Source organism: Bufo bufo, chromosome 3 (assembly GCF_905171765.1).
Source record: "Bufo bufo chromosome 3, aBufBuf1.1, whole genome shotgun sequence".
Classification (NCBI taxonomy): domain Eukaryota; kingdom Metazoa; phylum Chordata; class Amphibia; order Anura; family Bufonidae; genus Bufo; species Bufo bufo.
In genome coordinates, this window is record NC_053391.1 from 15,489,532 (window position 1) to 15,510,455 (window position 20,924).

Genomic DNA, 20,924 nt, shown 5'->3' on the forward strand with positions numbered 1-20,924 from the left:
ATGTTATAGTACATGCTATCTATACTTTATACTTGCTATTTGTATTCTTGTAGTTTTACGACACTTGTACAATCTCTGACATAAAAATAGAAGGAAAGACATGCGGCACTCACCAACTCTTCTATGCAGCTTTATTCAATAATAAAAACCAGTTGTATGCGGGCACAGCACAGGACAGAGGCTACAGCTGTAGCCTCTGCCTGTGCCCGCATACCACTGATTTTTATTATTGAATAAAGCTGCATAGAAGAGTTGTCGAGTGCCGCATGTCTTTCCTTTTATTTTTATGTCAGATGATACTTTTATGCTGAGCACCATCGAAGTTCACATCTGATTAGTGCAGTACCAAGTTAAGTATTCACACTTTGTCATGGCCATGGCTATGACCGTGACTCCTGAACCGCATGCGGTTGTCAGGGGTTTAGTTTGGTTGTCAATCACAGGTGAGGGCTGTGGTATTTGCCTCACCTGTGGTTGCCGCTGGCAACAGTATGTACGTGGCAGCTTGCTATGTTATGCATGCGGTTTCATGTGAGATGTATGTATGGTGTGCACTGTGTTTATGTTACGTGTGCACTGAGACCTTTCCTTTCACTGTGGCTGCTCGCAGCAACGTTTTGTATAGTGTGTACATGTGGTGGCAGTGTCCCGGCCTTCGGGCTGACTCCCAGGACATGGTAGCCACCCATGTCGTTGCCTGCGGCAACAGCCACAGTATGACTTTCGTTTTGACACTTCCCCTTTAAGTTGGTGTTTTCCCTTCCCTGTGGTTTTGGAAGGGTTAACTCCCTTTCTGTGTGTATGAGTCACGGGGTGTGTCTGATTGTGTGGGTGTGGCCACTTAGGCCTATATAGCCTTGGTGTTTGGCATGGCTCAGTAGGTTGCTTCAGCCATGCTTAGCTGGAGCAGCCTCCTGTGTTTACCAACTGCCAGTGAGAGCCACCCTTGTGGTTCATAAATATAATGTCACATTAAGTTTATGTTCATCTTTATGTGTGATGTCTATGTAATGGTCTGTTGGGTTTTTCCTATGTTGTTTAGTGCAGCTTATGGATCTGGATTCCTGTTTGCACAGGGATCCAGTCAGCAAGGCTGTGGCAGGTAGGTGGAACTCGGATAGTTCACCTGCCATATCCGTAAGTCTGTTTGTGTTCCCCTTTTCCCTGCAGCTTGGCCAGTGAGACCCCTGTTCCTCCGTGTCCAGTAGGAACAGGCCGTCTTACCTTGACTCCTAGTCCAAGGACCGGTCGGAGGGTGAGTTAGGGATCCGAGGTTCCGGAGCATGGGTCGTCCTACCTTAAAGGTCGGCCCATGCAGCTAGGAGTTAGGGTCAGGTTAGGGATGCTTTATGAGGTGACCTGCTCCCTAATCCTGTTGTCCTGGCCGAGCAGCCATAACATCATCTGGCATCGCACGGCTGAGGGTTTTCCCCATCCTCAGCCGTGACACACTTGCGGCATTGCTGACCATTTTTTCCTCTACTTTTCATAATTAAAGGACCTGTAGTATCTCTCACTCACGCACATCATGCAGAGAGTACAACCTGTTAACCAATAAACAATTTAGACTACAAAGAACAGTCCTCTTATTTGGGAGACCGGAATGGTTTCTGCTGAATGTCCAACTGCACACTGTGTGAACGTGTATGAAGACAGAACTCCCACGGACATATACAGTAAGAGCTCCGTGCCTGTATTGCGGACCCACAATATATGGGCACTGGTTGGGATTGACTTGAATCATTCCGTGATCCGCAAGATACGGCCAAAGATAGGACATGTGTTGATGAATGGAGGCACGGATCAGTGGCCCAAGGAAGCACTACGAAGCACTTATAAACCTGTCCACTTCACAAAAATACCTCAGATTCGGTTTAAACCAGTGTTCTGCTTGGGAATGTTACAGACAAGGGAATGATATTTCAGCATGCAGTCACAGAGGTGAGCACCACCAGCAGGGGCTGATCTGTGAGCCGGCTAGTTCAGGGGGGAAGATAGGAAGGGGTTAAGAAGAGCACGCAATGCACACACACTAACAGCCTGCATGGGCTGCACTACGACTACTTCTACTACTACTACTACAACTACTACTATTACTACGACTACTTCTACTACTACTACTGCTACTACTACAACTACTTCTACTACTACTACTTCTACAACTACTTCTACTACTACTATGACTACTTCTACTACTACTACTACTACTTACTTCTACTACTACTACGACTTCGACTACTACTACTACAACTACTTCTACTACTTCTACTTCTTCTACTACTACTACTTCTACTACTTTTACTACTACTACTGCTACTACAACTACTACAACTACTTCTACTACTACTACAACTACTACTACTACTACTACTACGACTACTTCTACTACTACTACTTCTACTACTACTACAACTACTTCTACTACAACTACTTCTACTACAACTACTTCTACTACTTCTACTACTACTACTACTACTACTTCTACAACTACTTCTACTACTACTACAACTACTTCTACTACTACTGCTACTACTACTTCGACTATCTCTACTACTACTACAACTACTTCTACTACTACTACAACTACTTCTACTACTACTACAACTACTTCTACTACTACTACAACTACTTCTACTACTACTGCTACTACTACTTCTACTACTACTACAACTACTTCTACTACTACTGCTACTACTACTACTACTTCTACTACTACTACGACTACTTCTACTACTACTACTACAACTACTTCTACTACTACTACAACTACTTCTACTACAATTACTTCTACTACAATTACTTCTACTACAACTACTTCTACTGCTACTACAATTACTTCTACTACAATTACTTCTACTACAACTACTTCTACTACAACTACTTCTACTACTACTACAACTACTACTACTGCTACTACTACTTCTACTACTATGACTACTTCTACTACAACTACTTCTACTACTACTACTACTGCTACTACTACTACTTCTACTATGACTACTACTTTTACTACTACTTCTTCTACTACTACTACTTCTACTACTTCTACTACTGCTACTAATACTGCTACTGCTACTACTACTACTACTACTACTACTACTACTACTGCTGCTGCTACTACTACTACTGCTACTACTTCTACTACTGCTACTACTTATACTAATATTACTACTTCTACTACTTCTTCTTCTACTACTACTACTATGACTACTACTTTCACTACTACTTCTACTACTACTGCTACTACTTATACTAATACTACTACTTCTACTACTACAACTACTTCTTCTACTACTACTACTGCTACTACTTCTACTACTGCTGCTACTACTACTGCTACTACTGCTACTACTAAGGCTACTACTTCTACTACTACTACTGCTACTACTACTTCTACTACTACTACTTCTTCTACTTCTACCACACTAACAGACTGGTCCTGGTTTTCCCAGAAGTCATCCAGGTTTTGGGCCCCCTCTCCCAAGCACCCAGTCACTAACAAAATTCAACCAATTTCTGGGCCCCCCTGCAAACAACTTTATCTGTGTCCCCAGAATGAAAATATCCTCAGCGCTGTGGGACCATGGAACCATTACTTCCTTACACCGCCATTTGGTTCTTTTTTTAAACAAAGTCAGTACAATGTGCCTGAGATGTTCTGCAGAAGTCTGACTAGAAGAGGCCACGGCCTGCATCGCTGGATGACATTGTGGAGTTGGGGGCAGGTGAGTATTATACAGCCTGTGTACCATATACAGGGGCTCAGAGAAAGAAGCACTATATAAAGGGGGCATAGAACCGGGCACTATATACAAGGGTAACAGAGCATATGGCACTATTTATAGGAGGCTCTTACATTAGTGGAACTTTATTTTCTTGGGACTACAGTGTATGCTGCTATTATATTCAGGCTGCGGCACTATAAAAGAAATTTATGCTAGTATATAGGATGCTGATGTGTTGGTAAAGCGAGAAACTGAAGACATCTGGGCGCCAAACTCTGAGTTTTGGGTGGGAGAAGTTATCATAGTGGTCTGAACCAGATGGAAATAAAAGGAAAGAGAATAACTCATTTCACTAAATGTAACGGTTTATTCTGTCACTGACTGTGTCTGATCAGTGCTGTAGTCTCTCATATGGTCTGCAGTGTGATGATACAGCAACCTCACCATTACACCTGTTCAGGCCATAATGGGAGCTGTAATTTCACACTGTACACATTTATATTGCAAACGGTTAACCTGTTATAAGCTGGGTTATCATGCTGTACATATGTAATGAGCTTGGTTTTGGTGCTGGACATCTCTGTACTACTACTGCAACTACTACTACTGCAACTACTACTACTGCAACTACTACTACTACTACTCCTACTACTACACAGCTCCCCTTCCTGCACTGTACTATTAATACATCTACCACCATTATGTGGACAAAAATGTATATAGTAGCAGCCAGAAAATCATTGCAACACTGAATCTGGTAATTTTGTATTTACCTCCTGTTGCTTATATAGCGCCAAAATAGGGCTGTACAGAGCTTGTGCCCCTTACATAATGGGGCTCACAATGTAATTTCTTTTTTTACACGCATACCTCTCTGGGGCCAATTTCATAAAAAGCCTCTTCACCCATGCCCCCCACCCCTCCAGGATCCAGCAGGTTAGTCCCAATACCACTGTCCAGAGAAGGCGGCTGCATGCCCAGATGATATCATTGAATACAATGAGCTCCCTGCTCCCCCAATCAACCTGTGATGTTTGCCCCTGTCAGGCGTGATGCAGTGATGTCATCAGACAGCATAATCTGTGGGGGTCCCGCCCTCTGCTGTGAATGATGGGAATTGTTTGTTGTAGGAATGGGGCTAGATATTCCTTTAATCATTTTAAGAGAACTATGGGGGTATCACTACTGTGTGAGGGGCATCCCTATTGCCATTGTTTCTGTGTGTGTGTGGGGGGGGGGGACTCAGGGCATCATTATTGTGATAGGGCACTAAGGGGGCATTATTTTGTGAAGGGAACTGAAAGGGCATTCTTACTGTGAGGTAGACACCATGGGGGTATCAGTACTTAAGGGGGTACTAAGGTGATATTGCGACTGTGAGTGGGGCACTAATGGGGCACCAAAGGGGCATTAGTGCTGTGACAGGGTAACAAGGAGGCATCAGTTCTGTGAGGGGGCACCAAGGGGGCATCATTGCTGTGAAGGTGCACCAAGAGGGCATCAGTGCTGTGAAGGTGCACCAAGGGGGCATCAGTGCTGTGAGGGTGCACTAAGGGGGCATCACTGCTGTGAGGGTGCACGAAGTGGGCATCAGTGTTGTGAGGGGGCACCAAGAGGACATCACTACTGTGAGGGGGCACTAAGGGGACATTGCTACTGTGAGGGGGCACCAAGGGGGCATCACTGCTGTGAGGGGGCACCAAGAGGACATCACTACTGTCATGGGGCACTAAGGGGACATTGCTACTGTAGGGGGCACTAATGGTCCATAATTACTGTAAGGGGGGCACCAAGGGAAAACTGCTACAGTGATGGGGGCACTAAGGGTGCATCACTGCTGTGAGGGTGCACCAAGGGGGCATCAGTGCTGTGAGGGGGCACCAAGAGGGCATCACTGCTGTGAGGGGGCACTAAGGGGACATTGCTACTGTAGGGGGCACTAATGGTCCATCATTACTGTAAGGGCGGCACTAATGGAAAACTGCTACAGTGATGGGGGCACTAGGGGGGCATCCCTACTGTGATGGGTGCATTAAAAGAGGGCATCAATACTGTGAAGGTTGCACTAATAGGGCATCACTACTGTGAAGGTTGCACTAATGGGGCATCACTACTGTGAGGTGGCTCTAATGGGGCATCACTACTGTGAGGTGGCTCTAATGGGGCATCACTACTGTTACAGCAAGGGGGGTCATCCATAATTTATGAGAAGGCATGAAATGGACATCACTTACAGTAAGGAGGCATTTCAGTGTGTGTGGCACACTAAGGGGGCAAAAAGAGGCATTACCGTGTGGCGACACAGTGTTGATTTAATGCACGCTGCAGGAATTCCAACTCTTTGAACACAGTCAATGTATTCCCAATTACCATGACAGTCGTGACGTTTTATAGCATTGTACTAGAACTGCTGCATGTGGCCTGAGCTATAGGCTAGATCTCTGCTAAATGTGACTATGACTTCGGACGGGAGTCGGGGTATAACTGCATTAAAATAACTTCCTATGGCCTTTTTTGTCGGATTATCGCTAGGTAGTTTTTTAGCCAATGGAAACCAACAAGTTTACTGTGACTCACAGGTAACACACGCGAACTGCCATACCGTCCACAATGAGGGTCTCTTCATCTGTTTGAAATATAAATTGTAACAAATTGCATAAAAAAAAAGAAAAACAACCAGTCAGTTTTTTTTTTTTTTTTATATAAAAAAATGTATTTTCCAGACCAAACTGCAATAAAAACTGGACTGAAATAACAGGATATAAAATTGGAAGCAACATCAGAATATTTGCCACCAGGGGGCGCTGCTCCCCTGACAAAAGTCATAGGCAAGGCTGTGGGTGAGCAGCGCAGACGCCCCCATCAATGTTTGCATATATCCCACACCAGGGGATTATATTAACACTTCGGCCACAGATTCCAGTTTTATCTGAATGTGACAGATCTCACGAAGCAGAAAAATACAATTAAATTAGCACCGCTGTTTGCAAGTCGTCTGGTCCAGTTGTGGGGTCCTCTTCACGGCCCCTCTGATATATATATTTATATATTTACTTATATTCTTGTTATTTATATTATTATTATTATACACTTCAAAGACAAAGCGTAGCTACATCACAAATACAGAGACAGCTTACCGGCGTACATACAGTATAATACACCCCCAACCCCCAGAGCCGACAACTGGTTGATTCTTTGGAAATATTGCGAAAAATCACAAAGTATGAATTTGTCAGCAAATATCACTCCTTCAAAAGATTTATGTGACATAATAAAAAATACTTTCCCATTATAGTTAAACTTATAATAGTGACTTATCTTGTATGCTATTATGCAGCTTTTGCTATATGAGTTGCTCTGCTGTTGTATGTTCTTTTAAAAATAATTCAAAGGATTTACTTTTTTTGTCCATTGGGGGGCAGTATTAGAGTAGTTATCTTTTTGTATTTCTAGAGTGTAGTAATATTACAGGTTACAGTTACTAGTATTCTGGAGAAGGGTCCTTGATTCAGTTATTGCCTGATTGCCTTGAAGGAATTTCCCCCCGAAAATGAGGAAAATTGGCTTCTACCTCATGAGGGTTTTGACTTCCTCTGGATGATGCATGTCTTTTTCCAGCCTTACAAACTATAGGGCACATTTATTAAGGGTAACGGTCATATTTTTTTTATTTGCTAGTTTATTAGAGCTAGGCATGTATACCTGAGTTAGTCCTTCAGTGATTGTCAAAAGATCTGTAATTACCTTATAATAACAGCTTTCATTATTTTTCCTCTGTCCCTTTTCACTGCTCCCTTAAAAGACCGTTGCTAGGGCTCATCTGTCTCCCAACTTACTGTAAACAGAAGACAGAGGGGCGGTCCTTCACACTGCATGCCTGCATTAGGCTTCAGAGTGAGGAGGCGTGTCTCTCAGTAATCCAATCTGATTGGCTGGCAGGGAGCTGCTGGCTACAGCAAGTGTGTATGTGAAGTAAGGGAAGGCAGTTTTGGCAGAGGAGCCATCTTGAGAAGGCCCTCATATTGTAAAGGTTTAAACAGCCATAACTAAGGTAAAAACTCAAGGAAAACAGTGGTATGTGAAGAAACTAAAGATTGCTTTATGCCTAATGCCGCTACAGCAGTAACATATGCGAAAATAGATTTTTTTATGAAAACCTGACGGTTATCCTTTAAGACCGATGTTTTAGACACTGGTCTTAATAAACCCCTAAACTGGTGGTGGATCCGCCAAAGTTATGAAGAAACACCGGCCTTTATATAATTTTGGCAGATCCTCTGACAGTTCTAAATGTAAGACAGCTTCCTTGTTGTCTTACATTTAGAAAATGCTAAATGAGACCATATGCCAGGTCACAAGCTGCGGCACAAAGTATTTTTGCGCCACAATCTGTGCCAGAAATACGCCTAATTTAGGAGTATTTCTGTTTAATAAATGACCCCCTATGTTCCCATGAGCATGGTTCTGGGACTGTATATATGTATTGAACTTGGTTCTGGTGCCATATTTATATTTGAGCTTGGCTTTGCTGCTGTATATATGTACTTCAGTTCTAGTGTGTCTATGTACTGAGTTTGGTTCTGATGTTGGGTTTTTGTTACGAGCTTGGTTCAGGTGCTGTGTTTATAAATTGTGCACTGTTTCTGCTATTTGTGCTATATACAGTACAGACCAAAAGTTTGGACACACCTTCTCATTCAAAGAGTTTTCTTTATTTTCATGACTATGAAGGCATCAAAACTATGAATTAACACATGTGGAATTATATACATAACAAACAAGTGTGAAACAACTGAAAATATGTCATATTCTAGGTTCTTCAAGGTAGCCACATTTTGCTTTGATTACTGCTTTGCACACTCTTGGCATTCTCTTGATGAGCTTCAAGAGGTACTCCCTTGAAATGGTCTTCCAACAGTCTTGAATGAGTTCCCAGAGATGCTTAGCACTTGTTGGCCCTTTTGCCTTCACTCTGCGGTCAAGCTCACCCCAAACCATCTCGATTGGGTTCAGGTCCGGTGACTGTGGAGGCCAGGTCATCTGGCGCAGCACCCCATCACTCTCCCTCATGGTCAAATAGCCCTTACTTTCAAAGTTTTCCCAATTTTTCGGCTGACTGACTGACCTTCATTTCTTAAAGTAATGATGGCCACTCGTTTTTCTTTACTTAGCTGCTTTTTTCTTGCCATAATACAAATTCTAACAGTCTATTCAGTAGGACTATCAGCTGTGTATCCACCTGACGTCTCCTCAACACCACTGATGGTCCCAACCCCATTTATAAGGCAAGAAATACCACTTATTAAACCTGACAGGGCACACCTGTGAAGTGAAAACCATTTCAGGGGACTACCTCTTGAAGCTCATCAAGAGAATGCCAAGAGTGTGCAAAGCAGTAATCAAAGCAAAAGGTGGCTACTTTGAAGAACCTAGAATATGACATATTTTCAGTTGTTTCACACTTGTTTGTTATGTATATAATTCCACATGTGTTAATTCATAGATTTGATGCCTTCAGTGTGAATCTACAATTTTCATAGTCATGAAAATAAAGAAAACTCTTTGAATGAGAAGAAGGTGTGTCCAAACTTTTGGTCTGTACTGTACATGTACTGAGCTTAGTTATAGTGCTGCACCTCTGTGCTGGGTTCTGGTGCTGGATTTATGCTATGAGCTGGGTTCTGATGCTGTATATGCACTGTGTTTTGTTATGGTGCTGTATATGTACTGACTTTGGTTCTGGTGCTGTATTTATATATGATCTTGGCTCATCAGCTGTGTTTGTCTGTCAAAGCTTCTTTCTGGTACTGTATTCATGTATATGCTTGGTTCCGATGCCTAGTTTATGTACTGAGCTTGGTTCTACTACTGTATTTATTACTGAGCTTGGGGGAGTATTATAGGAGTTTTATTCTTGTACATAATAGGCAGTATTATAGTAGTTATATTCTTATATGTGGGGGGCAGTATTATAGTAATTATATTCTTGTACATAAGAGGCAGTATTATAGTAGTTATATTCTTATCCATAGGGGCCATATTATAGAAGTTATAAATTTTCCATAAGGGTCATTATTCTACAGTAGTACTTATATTATTGTACATAGGGGGCCAGAATTGTGATAATTTCAATCTAACTACTACAAAACTGATTCCTATGTACAATAATGTAATAGTTATATTTATGGCCATGGGGGTAGTATTTTACTACTAAGTATTGGTGTCATATTTTGGATAGAAAGAAGAGAATCAAAAAGACAAAGCAACTTATGTAGCAAAAGCCGCACACATGGATATCAAACCACTAAAACTGGCCTTAGACTTACAGGTAGATAAATGTTCTGGTGTTTTATCATCTTTGAGGCTCTTATCTCCAGAATTAGTTCTTATGGTAAATCTTCCAGTCACATCAATGGTTAAAGTAATGGGAAACCTTTCACACAAGTTCAGTCATTCCAGTCAGATCAGCCACATAATTGACTATGTAGTTGACTTAAGGCCACAAAGTCATCGTAAAGAGGGAAAACCCTCCACAGGCTCCATCACTCACCAATCTATAATGTGCCTATATTTAAAAAAAAATGTTGGAGTAATTGCAAATCTCAAGTAATGCAACAAAAAGATTCCCCTGCAGAAAGCATACTCCGGGACAGAGCCAAGCCGATGGTTTTTTATAAGCTTATCATTATATTCATATATGATTTACTTAGGTGTAAAGTCCTTTTCTTGAAATGTTTTTTAATTAAATATTTCAGCAATAAGATGTCTGTCATCTTCAAAAATGGACATGTTGCAAAACGGCCGCCGTCCTTGTGATCAACGACCAGATGCACTTTCTTGTTTTGGTTAAGAAGAATTTAAATTGTGGGTTTTCTTTCAAAGTGCTTTCGAGACTGATAGAAACATTTTGAAAATGAAAAACGTTCTAAATATACAGTGACCTTCTTGCATTATTGTAGCTATGGATGTATTGTCCTGTGACGAGCCCGATCATGGGAACTGCACTGCAGCTATATATTATTGTTAATATGTAGAGAAAGGGAAGTATAAAGAAAAAAATGAGCAAAATCCAAAATGTTTCCATGGGGAAAGAAAGATTTTTTTTTTTACAATTGAATACATTTTCCCTAATTTGTTTAGAACATTTAAACAAGTCCTTCTGGGGTGAGAATTTAACCTTGGTTGAAGGTGTCATTCAATCTGCCTTCCACTTCGACTGTCCAAGATGACAGATCTCCGTTGGGGTTGGTAGAAACAACTTGTGGATGTCTCAAGTCTTTGACCATTTTTGGGGATTGTCATTTTATTCCTGAGTATAACCCCATCTGGCGTTCTCTGGTTCTCACCTGTAGACTCTTGTGTTGTCTGATTTGGACTTTTAATTGGACTCAGAAGAATTTTAGTGTCAATGGAAGGGTGATCCATAATGGGAAAAGGTGGACTGAACAAAATAAGACTCTGAGGTCTTCCAGATCTGGCTCGAAATGAAGACCTCGAAAGTCCAGAAGATCGTTCCATTTTGGATGACAATGGTGTATCTCCTGTAGCTTCCCCATCTGAAGTCCGCTTCCTACGGAGGACTGGGGCATCTTGAGGAATGCTATGGTTGCCATCTGTAGAAGAGTTCAAACCGGAATGATGGGGTGTATCTACAGTAATCGGGTCATTGTTTTCCTTCTCTTCTACAGGTTTAACCTCAGTTTTTGTGCTCTTTAGAATGTCATTATGTCCAGTCATTGGAGGCTGCGTTGGTGTCAAGTCAGGTTCATTTACTACATCTTTTTTCTCTAGATCTGTAATTTCTGACTCTGCATTTACTGTCTGCAATGGTTGCGGAATTTGAGTGTACTGAACCTTTGGTGGTATGACTGGCACTGCCTTGGCTTGACACATTTTTATCATAAATGACGCCCTAACAGCAGACACACTCACAGGAGCAGAATTACGCCGACTCATCAGGTGATGATTTGTTGATGTATAGTCCGGGTCCATACTTGAACTAGAAGAGGATGATTTCTCATTTAGACTTTTTGATCGGTCATACAGAGCTATCGTTGTCACTGTGCTTGATTGGTGATTCTGTTGACTCTTTGGCATGACAGAGTCAAGAGGGGTTGAATTTTCAAAAGTAAAAATAGATGCTCCTGATGTGGAGGTGGCCTCTAAGTTTAAGGAAGATGGTCGCGTTTTTGGTTTCTCAGAGACGTCTTTACAATTTTCAATTGGCTCGATTTGCTTACAAAAATCGTCTGGCTTTTGCACGTCTTGGGCATTTGGTAAATTATTCAATGAATTTAAGGGCACCATAGAGTCTAGGTGCTCACTGTCCCTTACCCATGACAGATTTACTCCAGGTTCCATATGTGGACTTGCTTCAATACTATTAGGACAGCAATCACTCGGATTTCCAATCAGCGGCATTTCTGGAAAGTTAGATATGACTAAGCGATGTCTAGGTTCTCTCTGAATGTTTTGATTAAATATTTGATCAGTCCTTGATCTTATATACAAAGACCCATCTGCCTTCATTTCGGCAACTTTTATGGACCACTGACTTGCCCTTGTGTCTTTACTGTCCAGAGATAAACTGCGAGTAAACTCTGGCTTTTTGTAGAGATCCCCAGTGGTTCCTCTCCTTTTTGGTGGTATAGCTGGTGTTTCCTTATCCAGAAAGTTCTTTAATTTTGGAGAATGAAGTGGACTTGTTACCCAGTGGTGATCTTCCCAAAAGTCTTCAAGCTCAAATGCATGTCCACTTTCCACCTCAAGGTCATCATCATCATTGTCTAAAGACTCACTTGACTTTCTCTCATCAACCTTTTCTTCAAAGTTTTCTACTTTTGCCAGATCCACACTCACTTGCAACTTTTTGTCATATTCTATTTCCATTCCTTCTTCTTTTATGCTTGAAACATCTTTGTCTATCTTAACATTAACCAGTTCTAACAATCTTCCATCTTCAGTAGTAGCATTTACTAACTTTGAAGGTTCATCATCAATAACTAGTTCATCCTGCATTCTGCATTCTTGGACCTCTTGAGGTAGAGCGCTGCGGCTTTCCAGTTCATTCGTAGTTGAAGGAATTTGGTTATCCTTTTTTGCTTCCTTTCTCATGCAATCATCATCCACGGGTTCCAAAATATTGTCCGTAGTAAGACCTGATAACCCATCAGTAGCACTTTCTAATTCTACCAAAAGCTTATTTGGAGTAAGAGGTGATGGCGGTCTCTTAGAATCCATGGCACTTTCTGAATGGGTGGAAAGGTCTTCCTCGGACTCGATGATCTTCAGTTCTTGTTGGATATTTGACCAAAGCGGGTCCAAGAGAGTGATGGAGGAGGCATCATCATCCTTAAGAAAAGAAAATACACAAAAACCAACAATTAAAACTTGGCAACACAATAAAAATATTTATTTAAAGGTTTATTCACATGTCGGACATTTATGGATAACACAGGAGAAATGCTCCATAAATGTGGGTCTCAGAGGGGAGAGAACGAAAGTACCTAACCCGAATTATTCCTGGTGAGGTGGCTGTTGGCCATTGCATCTAGCATTTGCATGGGCCTCTCCCTTCACTTCCATGGGAGTTATGAAAATAAGTGCCCATGCCTATTTTTAGGGCTACCACTGAAGATAATAGATAAACCGTATGTGGCCACCTCTTCATTCTCTATATGCCTGGATGTGACAGCTACAGGCCACCTCACAAGGCAGGATGGGGAAAATCATCACAGAGGTGCAGATCCAGAAGCAAAAGGTACCTGGTGATGCGGGAAAAGATCATCTACATCACTTATTTCAGTTTTCTCTTCTTCAGGTGTTTTCAACGGTTCTGGTTTCTTTGGCTCCAAGTTTTTGACTTGAGGTAGCTCATTGATAGACACGAACGTGTGCTCAACTGGCTTTCTATCTGCAGAGCTGGGTAGTATATCTGGTAACTGGGACATTTCTAGTAAGATTTCCTTCAGGGTCAGTGTTCGATTGTCTTCTGCAAGAACAAAATGCAAAAATATTTGAACATCAACAAAAATTATCATTAAAGTTTGCATTTAACAGTAACTTTAATAGAATGTCCAGCAATTTGGAAGATAAGACAACTTTCAGCATCTCCTAGGAGATCAAATGAAAAGAAGAATAAGACGTTCTTGCAATGGAGGGTTTCAAAAGAATCATAGAAACTATGTACATAACTTTGACACCCAGAAAGTAGACATTATGGGGAGAGAGTAGTTTTACCTTCAAATAAATCTGGGCTAAGATCTTTAAGACATGGTCTCCTTGGCTCATGAATCTTTACTGGCTCGGTCACATCTGGATATTGAGGTCCTGTTTTAAGTCCACTTTTGTTATTGGAATCTGCACCTGGGGATTTGGGACCAACAAGCGGTTCTAGCAGAGGTAACTCCTCCAGACTAGAGAGAAGATGGCGTTCCTTGGAGTTGGCTCGGCAAGGAGTACTGTTGGCACTGATAACTGCAGAGACACGTAGAGGAACCGAGACAGAAAATGGTTCTGAGATGTTGAGGGCTTTTCGTTGGTGTCTAGGTGAAGCTTCCAAAGGAAATAGACTACCAGGGAATCCAGATTTAGTGGGTCCGTCACTTGAAGCATAAAACATCTTCCTTCCTTTTGGAGAGTTCTGTTCATTCTCCAGGTCGTCGCCAACCCGGAACACTTTCATCTGTTCAGGTGGGGGTTTCACCTGAGGAGTCTTAAGCGTATCTTTTTCTTGGGTAGAGCCTCCTACAGCACCAATAGCTTCTTCACTGTCCCATTCACTGTCTTGCTTGCTTACATCATAAGTGCTACCAGTCCCTGTGGCCCGCGACCTGAGGACCGGAATAAAGAAGCCACCAGCGCCCGCCGGTCTCTTGAATCGACCAACTTTTTCATCCTCACCTTGAAGAAGACAAAGAAAAGGATTTGTTTTATTAGGAACATTTGTCTATATTAGAATGGTTATCGTATTATTATATCCAGTCTTTATTGGGTCACAACAAAGATATATCACCACGTTCTGATCAGTGGGGGTGTGACTGCTGGGACCATCACCTGTCCTGAGAATGAGGGGTTTTGTTATTGTGACTGATAGATAGATAGATAGATAGATAGATAGATAGATAGATAGGAGATAGATAGATAGGAGATAGATAGATAGATAGATAGATAGATAGATAGATAGATATGAGATAGACAGATATACAGTACAGACCAAAAGTTTGGACACACCTTCTCATTCAAAGAGTTTTCTTTATTTTCATGACTATGAAAATTGTAGATTCACACTGAAGGCATCAAAACTATGAATTAACACATGTGGAATTATATACATAACAAACAAGTGTGAAACAACTGAAAATATGTCATATTCTAGGTTCTTCAAAGTAGCCACCTTTTGATTTGATTACTGCTTTGCACACTCTTGGCATTCTCTTGATGAGCTTCAAGAGGTAGTCCCCTGAAATGGTTTTCACTTCACAGGTGTGCCCTGTCAGGTTCAATAAGTGGGATTTCTTGCCTTATAAATGGGGTTGGGACCATCAGTGGCGTTGAGGAGAAGTCAGGTGGATACACAGCTGATAGTCCTACTGAATAGACTGTTAGAATTTGTATTATGGCAAGAAAAAAGCAGCTAAGTAAAGAAAAACGAGTGGCCATCATTACTTTAAGGAATGAAGGTCAGTCAATCAGCTGAAAAACTGGGAAAACTTTTAAAGTAAGGGCTATTTGACCATGAAGGAGAGTGATGGGGTGCTGCGCCAGATGACCTGGCCTCCACAGTCACCGGACCTGAACCCAATCGAGATGGTTTGGGGTGAGCTGGACCGCAGAGTGAAGGCAAAAGGGCCAACAAGTGCTAAGCATCTCTGGGAACTCCTTCAAGACTGTTGGAAGACCATTTCAGGGGACTACCTCTTGAAGCTCATCAAGAGAATGCCAAGAGTGTGCAAAGCAGTAATCAAAGCAAAAGGTGGCTACTTTGAAGAACCTAGAATATGACATATTTTCAGTTGTTTCACACTTGTTTGTTATGAATATAATTCCACATGTGTTTAATTCATAGTTTTGATGCTTTCATAGTCATGAAAATAAAGAAAACTCTTTGAATGAGAAGGTGTGTCCAAACTTTTGGTCTGTACTGTATATGAGATAGATAGATATGAGATAGATAGATAGACAGACAGATAGATATGAGATAGATACAGGGGCGTAACGATCGCGGTCGCAGCGGGTGCAACTGCGACCGGGCCTGGTGGGGGGAGGGGGCCTGCTGCACTCACATTTAATGGGAGCGCTCTGACGGGGCCCGGCATGAAGTACAGTGAGAATGCTGGGCCCCGTCAAGGCGCTCTTCAAACATGAGGGGGCGCAGGAGGCAGGGGAGAGCAGAGGCAAGGAAGGGGGGGGGTGCACTAACCCGGCTGTTCATTTTCAAAGTGAAGCAGGGTGACCTCTCCGCTCCCTACTTTACTGTTCTTCTGAGCTCACGCCCTCCCCCTGCTGGCTGCACATCGTGCTGCTGGCTGTGGGAGGAGCTCTGAAAGCCCAGGAATCGGCCTTCAGCACAGCCAGCAACGCGATGTGAGTGTGGGAGCGCGTCATCAGGGAAGAGGGCATAACCACTGTGAGGGGGCACATATCTGGCATAACTACTGTGAGGGGGAACATATCTGGCCATAACCACTGTGAGGGGGAACATATCTGGCATAACTACCGTGAGGGGCACATATCTGGCATAACCACTGTGAGGGGCACATATCTGGTATAACTACTGTGAGGGGCCACATATCTGGCATAACTGCTGTGATGGGCACATATCTGGCATAACTGCTGTGACGGGCACATATCTGGTATAACTGCTGTGACGGGCACATATCTGGTATAACTGCTGTGAAGGGCATATATCTGGCATAACCACTGTGAGAAAGGCACATATCTGGCATAACTACTGTGAGGGGCACATATCTGGTATAACTACTGTGAGGGGCCACATATCTGGCATAACTGCTGTGACGGGCACATATCTGGTATAACTGCTGTGAAGGGCATATATCTGGCATAACTACTGTGAGGGGGAACATATCTGGCATAACCACTGTGAGGGGCCACAAGGTGGGCATTAGTACTGTGTGGTAGCACTTAGGGGAAATGTCCTAGATTACTCTGCTATACATTGGTATGGCTCAGTCTTACAGGCCAGCACAGCGCCCCCTGCTGGTGATTTCACTGGGGCAGTCACCATCCCTTCCTTATGTGATTATTCTTTATTTCTCTATCACCACAGGGACCTTATTCTGGATCCAGGGGACATCACGCCGATACCAGCGACACCCTGGATGAGGAAGGACCAGATTTTATTAGGACTGGGTGAGTGTAGCCATGCATTGGGCTTAGGGCTCTTTCACACAAGCAGATCCCGTGCGGGTAATCCGCTGCGTGAAAGACAGCCAAGCCCCGTTCCGGACAGCAGAGACACTAACATGGACCCACTGAGGAAAAGATAAGCTATCTCGAAACGCGTCTGGACGGAATACCTGTGCGTGAATTTGACTGCGAATCATACATGGCCATTTATTAAATCCTACTAGTAAGGAGAAAAACTTTGCTTGACTCACGAAAACCTACAGTCGGACCAAGTCCCACGAGATTTGAGACGAGATCCTGAGAGTCACTGCAAAGAGAAACCAACACTGCTGGATTGGGATGTGAATGGTGGGACGCCACCTGAAAGAACTTCCACACGCAGAAAAATTATCTCTTGATCAGCGCAAAGGGTTGTGAGTAACCACAAGCGGGTTATATTGATTGACTATGGAAACCTGAAACCTAGGCGAAATTGTGCCCTCTACACAAAGACGGAGGGTCCCATATATCTTGATATCTGCCATTGAGACGTACCTATACATATGGGTCTTTTGTACTGGGACTTTCACCGATATACATAGGTCTCCAGAAGAAATCTAACAGCAATCGATTTAGAATATTGCAATTTTATGTTCATTTTTATTCCATGTATTTTATTTGATTCGATTTTATCTGATTGATTTTTATAATCGATATTCTATCGATAGAATGTATAATCGATGTTAGTACCTAGATTTATTTTATGGTGTTAAATAAATGTGTTTGGTTCCACATCTCTCTTAGTGTTTTAAGTGCCGGTCCAACCTTTACATTCACTATTTACTTTATTGATTGTCCAAGGTGAGCCGTCTGCTTATTGTTCTCAGAGACACGGACATGACTGATGCCTCTCTGGGATCTTTTTACTGCAAAATCGCGGTGACAACTTTATCTCACTGTGATTTTGTAGTAAAAAGGTCACAGAAAGGCATCAATCAAGTTACTGCTCCGTGTCTCTGCTGTCCGGAACGGGGCTTGGCTCTCTTTCACGGAGTGGATTACCCGCACAGGATCCGCGAGTGTGAAAGAGCCCTAGTGTAAAGAAAATCTGCTGCCTCTTTGTAAAAATGGGGGTGGGGCCCATAACACTCTAGTTACGCCACTGGATAGATATGAGATAGATAGATAGATAGATAGATAGATAGATAGATAGATAGATAATAGATAGATAGATAGATAGATAGATAGATAGATAGATAGGAGATAGATAGATAGATAGATAGATAGATAGATAGATAGATAGATAGATAATAGATAGATAGATAGATAGATAGATAATAGATAGATAGATAGATAGATAGGAGATAGATAGATAGATAGATAGATAGATATGAGATAGATAGATAGATAGATAGATATGAGATAGATAGATAGATAGATAGATAGATAGATAGATAGATAGATAGATAGATAGATAGATATGAGATGATAGATAGATAGATAGATAGATAGATAGATAGATAGATAGATGATAGATGGATAGATAGATATAGATAGATAGATAGATAGATAGATAGATAGATAGATAGATAGATAGATAGATAGATATGAGATAGATAGATAATAGATAGATAGATAGATAGATAGAGAGATATGAGATAGATAGATAGATAGATAGATAGATAGATAATAGATAGATAGATAGATAGATAGATAGATAGATAGATAGATAGAGAGATATGAGATAGATAGATAGATAGATAGATAGATATGAGATAGATAGATAGATAGATAATAGATAGATAGAAAGATAGATAGATAGATAGATAATAGATAGATAGATAGATAGATAGATAGAGAGATATGAGATAGATAGATAGATAATAGATAGATAATAGATAATAGATAGATAGATAGATAGATAGATAATAGATAGATAGATAGATAATAGATAGATAATAGATAGATAATAGATAGATAATAGATAGATGGATAGATAGATAGATAGATAGATAGATAGATATGAGATAGATGATAGATAGATAGATAGATAATAGATAGATAGATAGATAGATAGATAGATAGATAGATAGATAGATAGATAGATAATAGATAGATAATAGATAGATAGGAGATAGATGGATAGATAGATAGATATGAGATAGATAGATAGATAGATGGATAATAGATAGATAGATAGATAGATAGATAATAGATAGATAATAGATAGATAGGAGATAGATAGATAGATAGATAGATAGATAATAGATAGATAGATAATAGATAGATAGATAGATAGATAGATAGATAGATAATAGATAGATATGAGATAGATAGATAATAGATATGAGATAGATAGATAGATAGATAGATAGATAGATAATAGATAGATAGATAGATGATAGATAGATAGATAATAGAGAGATAGATAGATGATAGATAGATAGATAGATAGATAGATGGATAGATTTTGCCATAACACCTTTAGTTCGCACATGTTGGAGAATAAATCAGGACCCGCTGTGAGCCCATAAATATGGCTTACAAGTACCGATCCTCTACATGACGGGTGTGACAGGCGGCCATTTCTCCAGGCAGCATATAATTCTGGGTGATTGTGATCTGCGTGCTGCACTGACTGTTCTGCGCGGCCGGTGGTGACGGATGCGCCTGTGACGGGCGTACAGATTCTGCAGCTCTTGTATGGGGCGCTGTACTCACCTTCCGTAGGTAGAGAGCACAAGGAGTCCATGCTCTTGGCCGGCCGTATGGTGACTTTCTCTGCGAAGAGAGAGGTGCAGTGTTACAGCTACAGCAAAAGAAAAGTCTCAGATTTATCATTTGTATACTTCACATCCAAACCGCTATTAGAAATTCTTCTAGTGTCATTTCACCAGGGACCAGTGCATTGTGGGAGCTCAGATAACAGTTACGGTTACCTGCAGTCACCACTAGAGGGAGCTTGCTGCACACCGTGTTATTAATGAGTGCAATGTATAAACAGTATGCAGTAAGCTCCTGAGCTCCCCCTAGTGGTGGCTGCAGGCAGAGAGAGTTTTATCATATTACTGCGGGCGAGTTCAGTAAAAAAAAAAAAAAGCATCAGAGAATTGTGGACCTACAGATGGAGCAGTTTCTAATTTGACGTGATATTACATCACAAAAGTCATTGAATAAATCAAGTAAAAGATAGTTAGATAAAAAAGAAAAGATGTCCAGGGACTGACTTTAATTTCAAGGTAAAAGCTGGTGGTAGTTGTGTACAGACTGGTCATGGTAATTTATACTCCTCTTGTACTCTTACCTCCCATTTCTTTCTGCCCTCTGACAAACACACTTCCATTACGGCTCAGTTTAGATTTGGATTCAGCTCCAGAACGACCGAGGTTGAATATAGATCTCCATTTTTTAGACTTTGTGGAAAGTTTCCTCCTGCAGATATTTACAAAAAAAAGATAACATTAAAGACAGATTAGGATTGAGCAATTAAAATTATCCAGATTAAGTGATAGAAATGTAGCTGTGCATTACAAGGGTGAATAACAGTGACATCACTGAGAATGCAGCCTATCCATTCACTAGAGAGCAGTGACATCACTGAGAATGCAGCCTATCCATTCACTAGAGAGCAGTGACATCACTGAGAATGCAGCCTATCCATTCACTAGAGAGCAGTGACATCGCTGAGAATGCTGCCTATCCATTCATTAGAGAGCAGTGACATCACTGAGAATGCAGCCTATCCATTCACTAGAGAGCAGTGACATCACTGAGAATGCAGCCTATCCATTCACTAGAGAGCAGTGACATCACTGAGAATGCATCCTATCCATTCAATAGAGAGCAGTGACA

The 20,924-nt window shown here is 41.4% G+C and overlaps 1 protein-coding gene across 1 annotated transcript in view; it reads right to left on the minus strand.

Moving 5' to 3' along the window:
• Positions 1-9,410: 9,410 nt before the first annotated feature.
• The window catches only part of ARHGAP31 (Rho GTPase activating protein 31), a 178,520-nt gene continuing 167,006 nt past the window's right edge, over positions 9,411-20,924 (minus strand). Inside the window, exons 8-12 of the mRNA XM_040422906.1 lie at positions 20,377-20,504; positions 19,794-19,853; positions 13,965-14,627; positions 13,490-13,716; positions 9,411-13,076 (exon numbers count right to left, since the gene is read on the minus strand). Coding sequence (XP_040278840.1) covers positions 10,917-13,076; positions 13,490-13,716; positions 13,965-14,627; positions 19,794-19,853; positions 20,377-20,504 — 3,238 coding nt within the window. The 3' untranslated portion in view covers positions 9,411-10,916. The remainder of the gene's footprint in view (positions 13,077-13,489; positions 13,717-13,964; positions 14,628-19,793; positions 19,854-20,376; positions 20,505-20,924) is intronic.